At 41.2% G+C, this 17,450-nt stretch overlaps 1 protein-coding gene across 5 annotated transcripts in view; it reads left to right on the forward strand.

Annotated features, from left to right (window-relative positions):
* Window positions 1-422: 422 nt before the first annotated feature.
* Window positions 423-17,450, forward strand: part of camk2g2 (calcium/calmodulin-dependent protein kinase (CaM kinase) II gamma 2) — a 57,861-nt gene continuing 40,833 nt past the window's right edge. For all 5 annotated transcript variants that reach the window (XM_084561939.1, XM_084561941.1, XM_084561937.1 and 2 more), the window contains exons 1-2: window positions 423-563; window positions 1,526-1,620. In XM_084561939.1, coding sequence (XP_084418065.1) covers window positions 499-563; window positions 1,526-1,620 — 160 coding nt within the window. In that variant the 5' untranslated portion in view covers window positions 423-498. The remainder of the gene's footprint in view (window positions 564-1,525; window positions 1,621-17,450) is intronic.

Consider the following 17,450-nt stretch of genomic DNA (forward strand, 5'->3'; position numbering starts at 1 on the left):
CCTAAATTGCCGGTGTCCTGCATTTCCTTCCTCTATGCAGACTTGCAGTTGCAGTGATGTTCACAAGTTTGTATGAGGGGCGATGAGGTTTTCGCTGCGGGATTTCTGCAACATTTTTTAAAGAAGAATCTCAAACTTCCTGTATTCTCAATCTGAAGTAATCTCAAAACATGGTATGCAATATCAAATAGAAACGCATGGTATGGTTAACGCCCATTTTACGCTCCTAGCGCCTCTCTTTTGAAGACAGAGTGACTCATCGTTTTAATAGAAGATCTCGATTACTACAGCTACCTCGCTCTCTCTCTCCCTCTCATACACACGCACACGCGCGCTCTCTCTCCCCTCCTACTCCCTTCTCCTCTCACTGAGCTCGAGCCTCTCTTCCCCCTCTGAGCCTCCACGAGCTCTCCTCCCCGAGACCTGCGCGAGGCGGCCACTGAAGCGCGAGGCGAATACCCCCCCCTCCGCCCCGGTCTCCCCGTCACTTCAGTCAACATGGCTACAATTGTAACCTCGACCAGATTCACAGACGAATACCAGCTGTACGAGGAACTCGGAAAGTAAGCGACCGCCAACAACACCACCACCACCACCACCTCCGCTGCTGCTGCTGCTGCTGCTCTTGTTGCATTCAGTGTCTGTGTGTGTTTGTACGTTTTTCTCCTCTCTGCTGCTGCTGCTGCTGCTGTTGCTGCTGTTGCCATTGTGCGTGTTACTTCAGTGTTGACAGGGGCTGTCAAAAAAAAAAAAAAAAAAAAAGAATAAGAAAGAAAAACACGGGAAGAGAAGGCAGCCTCACGAGCAACAATAAGCTGTCGGCAGGTTCATGTTAGCGCCGCGGAGGCTTCTGCTTAATCCCTAAATGTGTATTTAAAGGCACCATTGCGGCTCTGTTTGCGACTGTAAAGGTGGGAAACATCCGCCTCGTAGGGGCAACTTGCGCGTCAACGTATCTGCAGGTAGCACGCGCTGAAAACTCGTTCGCATTTAAGCCTTGGTGGCATCTCCGGGGTCCTGCTCTGCTCTGTTTCTGTGCATTTCCAAGCAGACTGCAGGGGTACTGTATAACCAATGATAATACAACGAAACAAAAAGAGAGAGAGACAAGGCTTTGCTACAAACGTGAAAAGACGCAGAGGCTGTAGTGTATATCCACTTTGTAACATCTAATGTCTGGCTAATAGAGCCGCTCCACATACCAATACAGCCAACAGCAACCAGTTTAAAGGAGGCGCCTGTGTAAAAATGCAAGCTGAGAATATAATTCAACCTTTGAGGGAGGGGGGTCATTTTCCTGCAGCCTCCTCTCTGGGTCCTGTCACGCACTGGTAGCCAGGACCCCTTCACATACACACAATGCCAGACTCTATTCATTGTGCGTGTCACTTCCTTCTCCCCTCTTTTTTAGGTGTGTGTGATTCATGCATGCTCTTAATGTGTGCCTGACAAGTTCATGATCCTCTGTTTGTGATGTTTGAAGCGGCTTCGCTGATCTGTCATCTGTCCGTCTTTCCTGCTCCAGGGGTGCGTTCTCTATCGTCCGCCGGTGCGTCAAGAAGTCCACGGGCCAGGAGTATGCTGCTAAAATCATCAACACGAAAAAGCTCTCGGCCAGAGGTAAGCGCCACAGATATCCACTGTGTGTAGCGGCGCGAATCCATGCAAACTGAGAGCTGACAACAGTGGGCTGCCGTGGCTGCTCAGTGAAGCCAGTTTGTTTCCTTAAGAGCAGAGAGCCAGGCGCTCTGTCCTATCCTTGTCAGCGGAGATTCCTGAAAAGCTGGAGGCCACTTGGCAGAGCTGAGCTGCTGCGGTCTAAGCCGCACAGAGAGGGTTCAGCGGGCTTTGGCAGCCGTCCGCAACCATTTTTGGGTTTGTTGTAGTTGCTGTTGAGCTCTTGCAAAGGATCACATCAGCTGAAGCTTGAGCCTAAAATATCCCCACAGTTGCGGCGGCTTTTAGCATGAGATGGGTTGTTTTAGTAGGTTTGGTTATTACAACATTGTACTCAATCAGCTAATTCCTTGAAGGAAGCCGAAACAGATGTAGAAACAAGAGCCGGCAGATGACCAGACAGGTTTTAAACAAGCTTCAAGGTTGGACAGACTTGCAAACTTTCTGGTTCAGCTTTGATCTTGTGTATGCACTGGCTTAGTGTTTATTCATGTCTTCTATTATCATAAGGTCAGGTCATAGAGGCAAGCCTTTGTTTTTCTGGTTACGGTTGTGACACACCAAGCAAACGGTAGACTGCTTGGTGTGTCAGGCCATTGTGGAGTGTCTGTAGCCCTAGCTTTTGCCACTAGTTGGAACCCAGTTTGTTCTTACTTTCATCACACACATCTCTCTTTTTTGACTTATTTCGGCCGATTCAACATCCTGAATTGACTGAAATAACTTGAGAAGAGAGATAGATGTGATGAAAGTAAGCATCAGACATCACTACCACCAGCGTGAATAAGCTGTAGACCAACTGATCAACTCTCTACAGCATTGTGCAGCTCTTCCTAGCCTCCTAGCTAATAGTAGCTCTTCCTGTTTCCCCTTTTTGAATGATGAATACAGACTGCTGCCACCTGCTGTTATGGGGAATTATTTCCTTTTACGCAGAAGCACAACATGTGTGCCAGCTGACCTTAGGCTGTAGTCTTTCCGGTGTGTTCAAGTACAACCTTTTTGCTCAGATGCAGTTGACGTCACGGTCAGCTTCGGTTGCCAGTCGTTTTTTTTAAGTCAGTTTTGTGTGTCCATACCTGTAGAGCCAAGCCTTCAGCCTTTGTGTAATATCTGTCAGCTTTTGGGATCAGCAAGTGGCACTGTTGTGAAGGCGTTTCAGTCTTTCTTAAAGACTCAGCTCCAATCAATCTGCTCACATATGTGTTTGAAGTAAAAACAGTTTTATTGTATTCAGACTGCAACATGTTGAACAGGCCCCGTACTTGTGTTTCAGCCGATTTGTTTTCATCATCTGCCTGTTAATGCTGCACGTGTGTCAAAGCATTTAATCGGCCGTGTAGATAATTCCTAGCACCTTTTGTCGTCGCTGTGTTTTGGTTACCGCATGTGTTTGTTCCACTATATCTCCTCCTGTCTCGGTGTGTGCGTGCCGCATGTTTGTCTAAGTACACGTCAGACCGGGCCACCGAAGGTTGAGTGGTGATGTGAGCCGCGGATCAGGGCCAGTTCTGGACTGATTGGGCTGCTCTTTTCCCAGGGGATGCAGACTGAATTGGTCTGTCTCGCCTTTCTCTCTCAAACGCCCCCGCCCATGTCATTTTCCTTCCTTTTTATGGTTTCTCCCGCCCCCTCCCTCCCACCTCTGTAAACAAAAGATTGATTCGAGGAGAGATCTTAAAAACCCTTTTCACCAGCCGATTTGATTTTGTGTGTGTGTGTTGTGTGGAGGGCTGTGTTGGCAGTGGTCCGGAGCTAGTAACCCGGCAACAGCAGGGGTGAAACTCTTCATCCCATAGGCCGTCTGGCAGAGAGGCCAATTTTTTTCTGTGAGTGTGTGTGTTGGTCGTGGTCAATTATCACACAAACACACAGAGATGGCTGCTCGTTTCTTGCAACTCAGACACAGTTGCACTTTTTTTTCTCACCTTCTTAATGGTTCTCACACTTCACTGTATGCACACAAAGCCTCTCTGTATAAAGTTTAACATTGTGAAATGAAAGTACACGTTAGTCACTCCTTGGTTGCACAGTTCTCCTAATCAGAGTTGAAATGTGCTACCAGTGTGTTTGCCTTCACTACACACACACATGAAAGACAGCTAAAGAATGATTCTGGTCTATTCCAACTTATCTGAATAGTTAGGGCCTCTTAATTTAGGTCATTTTAGAGGCAGTCAGATGATCTGACAGCTGGTAAACAATCCCCAAGGCTAGCTAATGGATTTGAAGTGGAAAACAATTATCACTCAAACTGTTCTTGTGTTTAGTTTACACACTATCCTCTTGGTTCAACTTTGACCCAACAAATTTTGTTGCTTTAGTTTTCTTTGCAGGTGGCAGAGACAAGTTTATTCCAAAATAACTGTCAGTTATAAACACGCATCATAGTCTCATCTGTCAACTTCAGTCTCAAGTCTAAACCTTAGTGAGTGATTGGACCTTGACTTTTACAAATTTGCCAAAATTGTGATGTGCCTCTAGCCTGGGTGTTCCCATACTGCTTTGCGCGCGATTTCATTCTCGCTGCAAAAGCAGTCTGGAAACCATCGCCCATATTTTCGCCTGAGATAGGGAACCAATCACAGAACGGGGGGGGGGGGGGGGCAGCAAGACGATGACGACGTCTATGCGCGACACCGAAGCTTGTAGTGTGTTGAACCAACATGGCAGCGGACCTAACGTTACCGTTCGATGCAGCCTTAGACAGTGTTTTAAGTAGCTTAGAACGCAAGTTTATTTTTAAAAAAGAGCAACGTTTGGCGTTGAAAGACTTCATTGCCAAGAAGGATGTGTTTGCTCTGCTACCAACAGGCTCTGGCTATGAATCGCGCGCAAGGCAGCATGGGAATTACCAGGCGCATTTGATAGACATTCGTAGCGCCCAATAAACGGCTCTGGGCATTTGTAAAACCACGCCTCAAATACGAGAAAATAAACACGTAGTTTCCAGACCAGCATCTCATTGAGATGTGCAGTCGCGTCAGCCAGGCTAATGTGCCTCTCTGTGGCCTAAACTTTACCAAATTTGCATGCGACTAACACTTTTGTTAGTTTGCCAGTTCATTAGGTACAGGCAACTGACACAACTGCAGACAAATGCATTCTTATGTAACAGTACTGCACCAATTCAAAATCCTTTATTTGTTTAAATTAACTGAAAAAAGCTGTTGATTCAACTACAGATGTTTTTTCACACCCTGACTAACTTTTGACACTGACATTTTCAGAGTGAAGTACTTCCACTTAGCTTCATTTTCTTCTTAAAGTTTTGGCAGCTTTAACACTAGCCAGCTGCGATTAAAACAGAAGAAGAAGAAGTTTTGATGCTACAAGGACATGGTTTTGGTTTATGACCTAAAATAAACAACTACAAAAGATCAGACTTGGCTAAAGCCCGATCCGATCATTCAGGCCCGACACTGAACATCCCTAGAGTAAAGCATGAAGGCTTTGGTTTATAGTACTGTGGAACTGTATTGTGTTGTACCAGCACAAGTTTCCATTTCAACATTAACATTATAACGGTCCTACAGGACGATGTCGTGCATGACGCTTATAGGCATTATTATCACTAGTGTACCTAATGTTTTGGAAAGTAAGTGTCAATTAGATTTAGAATTCCCCCTCATGTTGATTTAGACACTTCCTCAAACAGAAACCAACACTGTACTTGTGAACCATGCACAAGCCTGTGGTAGCAAAATACTTATCTTTATCAACACTTGTCTGGTGACGATGATATGTAAAACGGTTCTATATTAAAGAAGAGCAAACTATCAGTCATTTCTATAGGCTGAGCTGAATCCAACCAATGTTGATGCATGTGTTTTTGTTACAATTCATGATGAGGTTTTGAGGACGTGTCAGAAGCAGGAAAAATGGACAAGTTGAAGGATTTGAGAGACTTTGTCAAGGACCAGATTTTGATGGACAGAACATCTCCAAAACTGCAGGTCTTGTGGGGTTTTCCTGGTCTGAAGTGTTCAGTATCTATCAAAGGTCGTCAAAGGAAGAAAAAAATGGTGAACTGGCAACAGGGTCATGGGAGTCCACGGCTCATTAATGCGCTGGCTGGCCCTTGTGGTCTGATCCGACAGATGAGCTACTGTAGCTCCAGTTGCTGAAAAAAATAAAGCTTGTTCACACAATGCATCACAGTTTTTTTTTTTTATGAGTTTGCATAACTGCAGACCAGCCAGGATGCCTATGCCCGCCCCTGACCACTGCTGAAAGCTCCTTCAATGGGCACATGAGCATCAGAACTGGACCAGCAATGAAAGACGATTTTCTGGTCTGATGTGTGATGTTTCATATCTACGTATATGGATGGCAGTGTGGGCGTTCGTTGTTTATCTGGGGAACACATTGTACCGGGTTGTAAGTACACCTTGCTGATATTGAAAGTAGCGTAGCCAATTATTATTTTTGCTTTCATTATTACCTCCTAATAAAATGCTTTTGATAATGTGACCCTGTTTATAACATTGTGTGATAATCTGATCTAGCAATCCCAGTTGCTAACAGCACAATGTTAGAATAGTTGAAATGATGACAGGCCACACTGAGAGGCAATTGTTATTTAAATCATCACATGAATACATCTAGGTTGACCGTCACATGTACAGTCCTGATAGTTCCAGCACTGTAGCAGTTGACTACCTCTCTTGGGATCTCTTTACACCTGCTAATTAACACACGCTGCACATGAAGTCCGATCTCTGCTTGTAAACTCCTCGTTTGTGTGTGCAAACACCGGTGGTTTGATATCTGGGGAACTTTGGAGTATCGCGTCTACTTATGAGACTTGTGTGTGTTTGTGCGTAGGCCGGATTAAGCCCTATTCTCTGTGGCTCAGGGAGGGCACATTGGTGGTGAGGTCAGCGATTATGTCTGGGTCACGTGGTGTCACATGCACGTGCGCGTTCGCTCAAGCGAACAAATGAGATGAAACCTATTAATTAGTGAGTTCAGAGGTGCTGGTAGGTGGATTTTATTGCAGAGACAAAACATAGCTGTTTCTGTCATTTTCAGTCTTTCAGGATTTCTCAAGTGTCTTTGCTGGAGACTGCAGAGAAAACTCTTTTTAAAAAAGTCTGTGTTTAGCCCACAGTACGATTATACCTGCGTTTTTGAATGTTGGAGTTTAGTTTCACTCCCATGTTCCTGTTTCAGGTGTCTGACTCATTTTCCTGACTTCTTTCCAGAGGTGTTTGTAAAAGCTTTGCAATTGTACACCAGCAGGATGCTTTTACTCTGAAGATGTTATTAGAAACATAGCATGCACCGCGCAGATGTGGCTCGACTGATTGCAGTAAAGAATTGCATGGCTCGACACAACGAAATCCTCCACTTTTTAAAAACCCAATTTGTGTTGACTTGCTGGAAACGGAATATTTTGAGCTTACATCTAAACCCTTTCACTCATACCTTTTCAATCTCTGATACACTTTCAGGCTACCTATGAACATAACATGTCAATTGTTGAGGACTGTTTGCAGAAGTGTAATCAGTGAAAACGGCCACACAGATGTGTAAATGTTCCTGCACCCCATGGCCACTGATACTGCAGACACCTAATACTATATTTCACAAGATAAGTGGTGATGACTTTAGCATCAGTTTACAGAAGTAGATAACTACAATTATTGTTAGCCCGAGGTAACAGTGAAGACCTGATAAAAATCATAGGAAGCAGAAGCTAAGAAGGGAACTGTGCTTATGCTTATGTTACTTTTACTTAAGTGGTGGAGGGCATGCTTTCGTGCACAGTCTGATGAGAAGGGGAGATAGAGTAATCTTGTTTCTGTGGCTTCGAGATGAGCTACGATTTCTGTGCTTCTCGTGTAGAGGCTTGACTTTATTTTGTAAAAAGTTAAAGTGTGTGGAAAAGAGGCACAAGCATCCTGTTATAAAGACAAAATGTATTTCACCATCCCGCTTGTGGCTGAACGTGAAACACCCTCTCTATCTTGCTGTTTTAAGTCACATCTTCCAGCTCTCTGTGTTCAAATGTTTGCAGAGTTGAGCCATCTACAGGTGAAATTCTCAAGAAAATCTGCCAGTGGTATTTAGAAATGGAAGCACAAATTGTGGTAAAACACACTGAGGATGTGGCCAAAGGTGTTTAAACCATTTAACTCTTTAATATTTACTAAAGAGGATTAAAAGGCTTGAATGCCGTCTGTGTTCATATCACGTAAAAATTGAAAGTATGTTCACACCTCACCTGGAGAAGGCCCCACTAACACCCTTTACGTGAGCAGCAGGAGCTCCATTACTGCTTCTACATGGGATGCGTTCAAGCACAGTATTGAATGTAGGTCATCCGCATTTTAGCAGAGCTCAGAGCCCAAAACACATTCATTGTAGCTGCATACGTAAAAAGGAAAATAAGTTGTAAGTGTAAGGGATGTAGGCAGTTGATCGGAATAGTGTGATTTTTATCAAATTACACGTTTTCTTTGTAGATACCCAAAGGAATTACTGCTCTAGTGTAATCTATCTCGACAGCGTTTCACGTTATTTTTAGCTACAATTATGTGTGACGTATTGCACTGAACTGTGAAGTGTGTATTTTTACACAGTTTTTAGGTAAGGCCTTGTGATGTCAAGGAAAGAGAGGGGGAGAAAGAGAGAGAGAGACTGGCGGCACTCGTCCTGCTGTTAAATTATTGAGGTGCAAGGCTGCTCAGCTCTCACTGAACATGGACAAGTGCTGAGAAGTGGACCCTCACACTCCTTTTCTTTACTTCCTTTCTTATGATTATCTTTTTTGTGTCTCAATTCTCCCTCGGTCACTGTCGCCTTTCTTGTCTTTTGACACTTCTTCCTCCCTATCTCTAGTCATCTCCTCCTCTCTCCGTAAGACTGCCGCAGCGCAAGCAGCGCAGGCAGGCAACGTGTGTGTGTGTGTGTGTGTTTTAGTTTTCAGGCTTTTGGTGGGCTTCTGATGCGCTCTCTGCGACTGATTGGTGCAGGACAGATAAACGTAGCAGCGCTGCGTGGTGAATGTTTAATGGGACCAACTGTGAATATTTGATGAGAAAGAGAGTCGTATATGGAAAGAAAAAGATGTAGATATGGAAATAGAGTGAGACGGTCAGGGTTAGGGTAGGAGTAGTTCATGGTGTTGGTCTTCCCATAGCATGCAAACCTTCCTACTTTCAAGTGTGTGTGTGTGTCTGGAGGTTCGGTGTGTTTTCTCAAGACTCTCCTTCTCTCTTATTCATGATGCCCTCATTTTCCCTCTCATGTGCTCGTCATTATCCCCCCCTGTCCGAATGGCATATGGTATCATGTAGGAGCCAAGTTGAATAAAATTTTCATTTTCCATATAGTGCTGGACATTGACTGAAATTGTTACTTTTGCGCAAGTTTGGACAACAAATAACAAAACTAACTTCTAATTTTCATTACCTATTATTCTACAGATTTTATTTATTGGTCCATAAAACATTTTTTAACTTCATTTTTTGTATGGCCAACTATCCACAAGTAATATATATGCTCATTACAAGCTTAATACCACAGTGAATTTCAAGATTCAAGGTTCAAGATTTCTTTATTGTCACTTTCCCAATACGTTCACGGCATACAGAAAAACCGAAAAAACGTTTTTCTCTCTCTCTCTCTCTCTCTCTCTCTCTCTCTCTCTCTCTGTCTCTGTCTCTCTCTCTCACATAAGAATAAAAAATCTAAATGGACAAAATCTAAAGGAATATAGCAGATGAAAACAGTTACAAAATAAACATTCTGGATATAGAAAAATATAGTAGTATATAGTAATTTGAGCATTTTTGCTTTAAAAAAACTACTTAAAAAAACTACTTAATGATTAGATTGTTAGAAAATGATATTGTTTTCTCCAATCAAATCCAAATCCAAAAATCACCAACTGTATATACAAATGGACGTTGTGTCAACACTTCGATCTATTTTGCTGGCGACGTCATTTTGTAACCACAGTAAGTCTGCACAGTAGTGATCAGGGGATGGAGATGTCATGTTGGTCCTGGTCAATACTGCACAGACTCTTGTTACAAATGACATTCCCAGTAGAAGATGGAAGCTCCCATTTCTGAGATATTTTGGCGCTGTCATGAAATTCATCTTTAACGCTGTCTGTGGACTATAACTGCCAAGTTATGGGCAGAAGCTTCCAATCTTCACATTGAAGATGGAACTGTCAAACATTTCTGCTTGATTATGTCTTAGGGCCTTGACACACCAAGCTGATATTCTGTTTGGCGATTGGTGTTTTAGCGGTTTGTCCCACACCATTACCATTCCTTGGATCACTGTTGACAGCTATTCAGGCGATGCAGCATGTTGAATGAGTGTGTTGGTGTGAGAGACCTTCGTTTTTCATCTGAACATTCAAATATACAAATGAAAGATGACTATTGACCACTGCCACCTGCTATGAAGAGTTTTTTCCTTCCACGCAGGCAGAGAACGTACAGTATGTGCCATAACAGAAAAGAACTTGAGACTAGTTTGATAATGGTTATACGTTTTTTTTGTTGTTTTTTTTAAAGGAAATGCTAGACATCTTCAAAACTTGTTTGGGTTGTATGAAATAATTAATTGAATGTCTCTGGGCTTTGTACCTTTTAATGGATAAAACAAGGAATTTTTAGTTCTCACCTTCGAAAATGTTCAATTATTTTATGGCATTCTACAGACAAAACAAATAACTAATTAAATGATTAAATAAGTGTGATCTTATTTGAACTGGAAATAACTGGTAGTAGCAGTTCTGCCGTGTTCATATGTGTTTTCATGTGGTCATCACTGCAGTCTGTTTTAGGGGGAAGGCTGCCTGCCAACACTTCATTGGATTACATTACATTAGAGGATCTCAAATGTGTGTGCATGCATGGCCATCTCTGTGTGTGTGTGTGTGTGTGTTTCCTTGTCAGTTGTTGTCATGTCAGTATGTGTGAGTCATGGAGGGGGTCTTCATTCTTAGACTGTCCTCTGATAGCAGCAGCAGATTTGTTCATGCATGGAGGCTGAAGAAAATCCTTGACTGAAGGCTTTGCTCACGTTATAAATATTGCACAGGCTGGAGTATATGGATCCTGTTCCTGTTTTTATGTTATGTACCGTACTGTATACTCTATGTATCGTGGCTCCAATCACCCCCAACAGTCTTATGTGTCCTCTACATTTGTAAATAAATCAAATAACCACTTAACAGTTTTTCTTTAAAACAAAAAACGTCAAATATTATTTCCGCGCTTCTCTTTTGCCCAAATGTAAACTGAATATTGTTGTTTTTGACAAAACATTTGAAGATGTCACGTTGGATTTGTAAGTGAATTGTTCAAGGAAATAGCTGGTGTTTGCAGTCCTGAATCAATCAATTTTTTCCTGCCTCTGTGAAATATCCAGTTTACAGTTTGTGGCTGTGTGGCAAATATGAGGAGAAGCGTCTTGTGAATGTACAGGGTCTGAATAAGATCACACATACACACATCAGACTCATGTTTAGTTGTGTACTGGGTGCAGTAATTAAACTGTATAGGTGAGTAAGTCAGCAATAATACTGTTTTCTAAATAGAGAGGTTTTTATTGAGATTATTTATTGCGACAGCTGGAAGACTGAGAAGGCAATAAACCAGGCTACACACATGGGAGACATCCAGTCAATAATATGTGTGACTATGTGTGTTTCTGCTCGTGTGTGACAGTGAGATCACATCGTGCTGGCAATGCTCTCACATGCATTTTACTTTTTGTGTTTCTGTTTTATTGCTGGTTTCCTTTTCTACTTCTTTACCTCACAACATCTCTAACACATTTTCACATTTGATGTGTTTTTTAAAACTACTGAACAGTGTGTCTGGGATGCCAGAATTTCCAGACACTTCCGCTCAACAGACTGAAAAGAAGCAACAGTAGCTTCTAAAATTAAGAGCAGCACTCATTAATCATCAGCCTTCAGCGTGTGTGATCATTGTGTGTGAAGCATTGTGCCTTCAATGCGAAGTTAAAACAAACACCACTGGATTTGTTGGAGGTAGACGTCACTTGTCAGCCACTTGCAACACAGTCTTAACATCTCATCCCTAAACGTTTCACCCACATTCACACACTGAGTCTCTGGCTGTCAATAGCTCATTAGAGAACCACTAATCACGAAAAAGACGATACCACCCAGGTTAATCTGAACAATATCCTCTAATTTCAGGTGAGTATCTGTTTGTTAACAACCCCTGGCATTTTGGATCATTTAGAACTGAAGACGCCACTTAGATGAGTCTTCAAGAAAACTCCAGCCGCGTTTGTTTTTAGATTTGTTTTTGGATGTGAAGGTGCAGACTGACGAACTACACTGCAAGCAGGTGGAACAAGCGGAGTTGTAGATTAATGTACATGTAAGTTCAAATACTTTAGTTGTGGCCTACACTGGAGGTTTTGAATACTCCTCTCTTCTAATCTCATGTATTATTTATTTTTGATAGTCCCAATTTACATTTCTAAACACCGCCTTTTATGCCTCATTTCACTTCTTTTATCACATTACTTTCCAGCTCCCATTTCTGTCCCTGATCTTCTTTTAAAGTTATTCATCCAGGCAACAGATGATTCTGTCTACATTTTGCATATCTCATTATTTTATTGGTGCATGATTTTGACTGTTCATTTTACAAAATGCAAACCGAGTGTAGCCGGGAAGCCACACTGGCATCCTAATTTGGCTTTAAAATGCAAGGAAACACACACAACATAGTGATCTGTGTAAATATTTGTGCACCTTTTGTTGTCATTATTGCCGTTTATACTAAAGGTTCTTTGCACAAAGCTGCTATTTTCCCAAGAGGAGGATGTTTGACCAGCCACACACAAACATGCACACACACTCACTGTGGAGTTTATCGCTCTGTTTTCTGTGCTATGCCTTCTCGGTGATGTCTAGTTAATTGTAACAAATGACACCTGCCTGCAGGCTTTTGGCCAACTTAAAATCGTTTCATAATCTCCTTTTAAATCTGCTCTGCAGCGTTAACAGCAGTTTGTAGTACTCCATTAAATTTGTTCAGCGCAGTCGAGAGCGTGTTCTCCTGTTGACTGGCACACCACCAGAACAGTTGGTCCGTTTGTGTCTGCTTCCAAGGTTACAATCAAAACAGCCTTTCATAATAAAAGTCTGCTCACAATAAAAGTCCTATTCAGGGCCTGCTGCTTTTGCCACACTTTTGTGTTGGTGTGAGTGATGCAGATTTTCTGAAGGCTTTTGTGAGATAAAGCACAACCTCCACTTGATCACTGGTGGATTATAATTACAAAATGAGCTGTCACAATACCAGGGCAATTTGATGTCGTCGCTTTTTCCAATGATGCAGTGAATCATTGTAGAAGAAAACATAGTAAACATACAAACATACAAATTTTTTCATGTTTTTTTTTTTTTTAATTTCTGCTGCTCTGCATGGCGATGATGTATTTAAATATTTAATCATGGCTTCAACTGCTGAGAAATATTTCTGAATGGAAATATAAACAAGTTATATTTATTTCAATAGACACCCTGGTGTACTCTGCATGTACACAGAATAATTCAGTTCAACCTCTGTGACTAGTAAACGAGTGATAATAACTCATTGCTTACACAAAGTCTGCACAGTGTTAACTCAAGGCCACACACTTCCTCAAATGTATTTTTGTAAAACAATGTCGTTATTTGCTTTTTAGGAGGCTTGACATATACAGATGTCTGTGATCACTCTCTTTACGCAGCTTTACTGGTTGCATTCAATTCTTGTTGCGCACTAGATGTGTGTCTCTTCGTGTGTTAGTATACAGCGTGCTGGTCTCAGCACACGAGGGAGGTCGTTATGTGTTTGCTAAGGGAATAAACCTAAAGATAAGTCACTGTGTGGTGATCAACTCTCAGAGCTGGTTATTGTCAGGGCTGAAGCATGTCCCTCTGGAATAGCCGCTCATCAGTGATTAGTTATCACTAAGCGAGGATCAAGGCTGCCCATCAAGGCTGGGAACCGGGGCAGAGTTATTTATGCGCTGGAATGAAGTTGGCAGTATTTGCCTTGAGATCTATTTTTAGTCCTAATTTGGGTGTTGTCGTCATAGATTTTTAAACATTCCTCTAGTCGGCACGTCTGAACTACAAAATTAACGTGCAGCAAGCTCGTATTCAAATATGGCTGGGACACACAAATAATGGCTTGTTGTTAAAAAAAGCCAGGTAAAGAAAACATTGCTGTGAGTGGAAATATCTAAATACTAAAATCGTTTCCACCAGACTAAAATAGTATGCAACAGATATTGCACTGGACTCCTGTAACACTGGGGAAGCAGAGCAACAGGTATGTTTTGGTCTGTTTTATTGCAGACAGATGTGTAATGCTTGCAGCAGCTAACGTAGCCCCAGGCCTTTAGCCCTAAAATGAGGAGGGTGCTTTCAGTAAAGAACCAGTAATGTCACTTCTTTTTAACCCCACACACCCACATTTTAAACAAAAATATTTTTCAGTTAAATTCAATTTATATTTTTTGATTTGATTGATCATTTTATGTCAATTTTTTTTGTAGTCTTTTTGGTGTGGTCAAGTACCTCTTTTTGGTCCAGACAAAGGAGAAATAAGGCAATGTCACAGTTGACCTTTATTTTTAATGTTGGTGTGGTGTTTCCATACTTTAAAATATAATAAAGATATTGCAAAGAAGAATTAATATAGTTTTATAATAAATGCAGGAGTATACTCTAAAATGAGCTCTCAACCTTTTCAGAAATTGTGATATCTGTTTGATAAAAGATATCAGCAACTTTTACCCTATGATTCAAAAGTGGCAGAGTTTTAATAGATGCAATAACATGTTTTTTTTTATTTATTTTTTAAAAAATCTTCAATTATGAGTTCAGTGTCAGCAAAGTGTGTTCACACCCCATGAACTCGGTGTTGTTGTTTAAACTTTAAACTTGCAACAGGGTCATGCTCACAGAGGTCTAATGCTGATAAGCTTTGAAATGTACTTAATGACATGTGGCATGGAGAGCTGGCAGGGTAGTTCTGATAAATCTAATTTACCTTTAATCTCATGTTTTATTTGCTCAACTGCAGGACAGTGTAGTTAAGATAATAGAAGGAAAAAACAGGACGTTGAGAAATGTAAGAGCCTTAAATTTAGACATGTCACGACTTCTGTGCATGATGAGACGTCACTGTTTTCACTTCCACTATTGACAGGTCTGTCAAACGTGTACATGCCACGTAGCTCTCTGCTCTCATCCATAATTTGAAAAAAAAAAAAAATAGTAATAGTAAGAACATTAGTTTAGGGTCACTGGATAAAAACGATGAGATGATGATGCTGCACTAATGCCCTGGATTTTCTCTGTTCAAATTATATGAAAAATGAAGGTTAACAAGGGATCCTGGAGAACACCAGAAAACATTTTATATAACCAACAGCCAACATGGCGGGTTGGTCTTTTTCTTGGTCTGTTTATGCAGCATTTCCAATGTAAAATTTCTTCTGTTGTATGGATTGCTTTGGATATGTTCAATACTACCAGGAAGAAAAAGTTATTACGTTATTATTATTTTTTTTTGTATTATTTACTTTTTGAGGATACATTTGTGTTTGTGCCAAGACATTCACACCATGGTGTTAAATAAGTTGTCGTGATTGTCAAGTTGTTGCATAGTGTTTAAGGATACTACCACCCAAAATCCAGCACATTTGACATCTCAAAGTGACCTGAAACACTGAAACACCGTTCTGATGTCCACAATCTGACATTCACTTCCCCTTCAAATCGTGTTTGGCCTGCTGTGTGGAGGTGAGAAAATGGATTTAAACTACCAAGCCTGACTGTAACATTATGATGAAACTGCGTGCCATTGTCCTTGTAATGGACAATACGTTGTACAGGAATTTGTGTAGCTGTAGTGGTGGCGAGTCAGTACCTAAGAAGTTAATATATGCCGTCAGCTTCCTCTGTTTGTGTGTGATATGAAATGAGGTAATGCTGTGTGACTAATAATGGCTACAGTCCAGACAAAAGTGTAGGAGAACAGAAAAAGACCTGAAAAAATATATAGTAAACTAAAATGAAAGAGAGAGTAACGGATTTACCATGGATATAGACAGAACCAGGGATAGAGGCGTGTGAGGAGGAGACCTCAGAGAGAGGTTGCTATGCCTCAAGTTTGTCTTCACTACCAGCACTGATGTTAACAACGGTGGCACAGTGAGCAAAGCAAATACTGACGTATCAGTGTTTTAAACTAGGTGGAACATGAGCTGTTAAATGTTAAGTTTTCATATGTGCAAAACTTCAAGCTGCAACTATTAGTTGATCAAAATGATCTTCAAATATGCATTTTGAGAACATCTGTGAAATTATTCTGTTGTCCTTACATTGCCCTTACAGTAACCTGCCAATATTGTTTATGAAAAGTATGTGAAATGTATATAGTATATCATGTAGTAAACAATATTTGGTGATTGAGGTGTAGGATTCTGAGATGCTATTTCAGTATAGGTGTTGCATGATACATGCAATATTAATAGTGGATGGAATGGAGATTCAGCATTGGAAGTATTAATAATAGAGCAGATTTGTGGTTACAGTGTGCTCGTAAGATTAGATAATATTGTCTTGTCAATAATGATAGTCGATGAGTTGAGTAGGCTGCCATAAGGTATGAAAATATAATGTGTAGTAGTGTTGAACATCGTGCAGTTTGATAGGACAACTGTAAACGATTAATACGTGTATTATGTAATAAAAGAGATTTCAAAGTTAGTTTCTCTGTATTCCCCTCACAATATAATAATCTGGAAATTAGCTAGAAAACATGGTGGATTACTTATGTGGTCAACAAGTTTCTCAGATGCTGTCCTGTGTGTACTCCAGCATATGACTTGATTATCCCATAACAACACTGACCTAACCCTGGGCTTGCTAGTGTGCCTACAGGTCAACAGTAAATCCACAGTGTGTATGGATAGCTAAGTAGGACTGTTTGGCCTTTTGCCATTCACGTCAGTGTTAACATCTGTTCACTGTAAACACAGTCAACCTTTATAAGAAGAAAAGAAAGAACACAAAGAAGACAAACGTTTCAGTCCTCACTGCTGTGTTTGCAAATATATTTGGCAAATTTGAGGCCAGCTGGTCAACCACTGTAACCTGGAAGCAAAGACCTGTTATCCTAGCCAACCTGGGACGTGCTAGCTACTCAGAATCAGAAAGATCTCAAAAGCCTTTTCTTGACCAGGTCTCTTTTCTGAGTACATAAAACTGTACATAAAAGTCATCCATTTGCTCCCAGAGAATTATTTAACAACTGGACCTGTGTTTACTAATTATATCTCTCGGCAGATGGTCGCCAAAGTGTTTAATCTCCAGTATTTTCTTTAGAGGGCAGACTTTCACATTTGTTTTGTAGAAGATAATCTGCTTCATTCTTGGTGACAGTCAATCTTTTGGAAGGCTACAAGCAAATGACAGTGCTTAGAAAATAGCCAGCTGAATGGCAGTGGGGCAACAGGCAGTCAGGCCCACTTGGCGTCAAATTTGTGTCAGCTGCTTCCACTGCCAAAGGCTTTAGGCTTACATACTGTTGTTTTCTTTTACTTGAGGTATTAGACATAAGAGCATGGGGCTGTCCTTACACAGTGGAGCCAAGAGCAATTACAAAACAATATTTCAAAAAAATATTCTGTGCATCCAGTGAACTTTAAATGGTAGAATATCGATAAAGAACCGTAGGAAATTATGTGGGTCCACTAAA

This window comes from Chelon labrosus (genome assembly GCF_963514085.1).
Source record: "Chelon labrosus genome assembly, chromosome: 15".
Taxonomy (NCBI): Eukaryota; Metazoa; Chordata; class Actinopteri; order Mugiliformes; family Mugilidae; genus Chelon; species Chelon labrosus.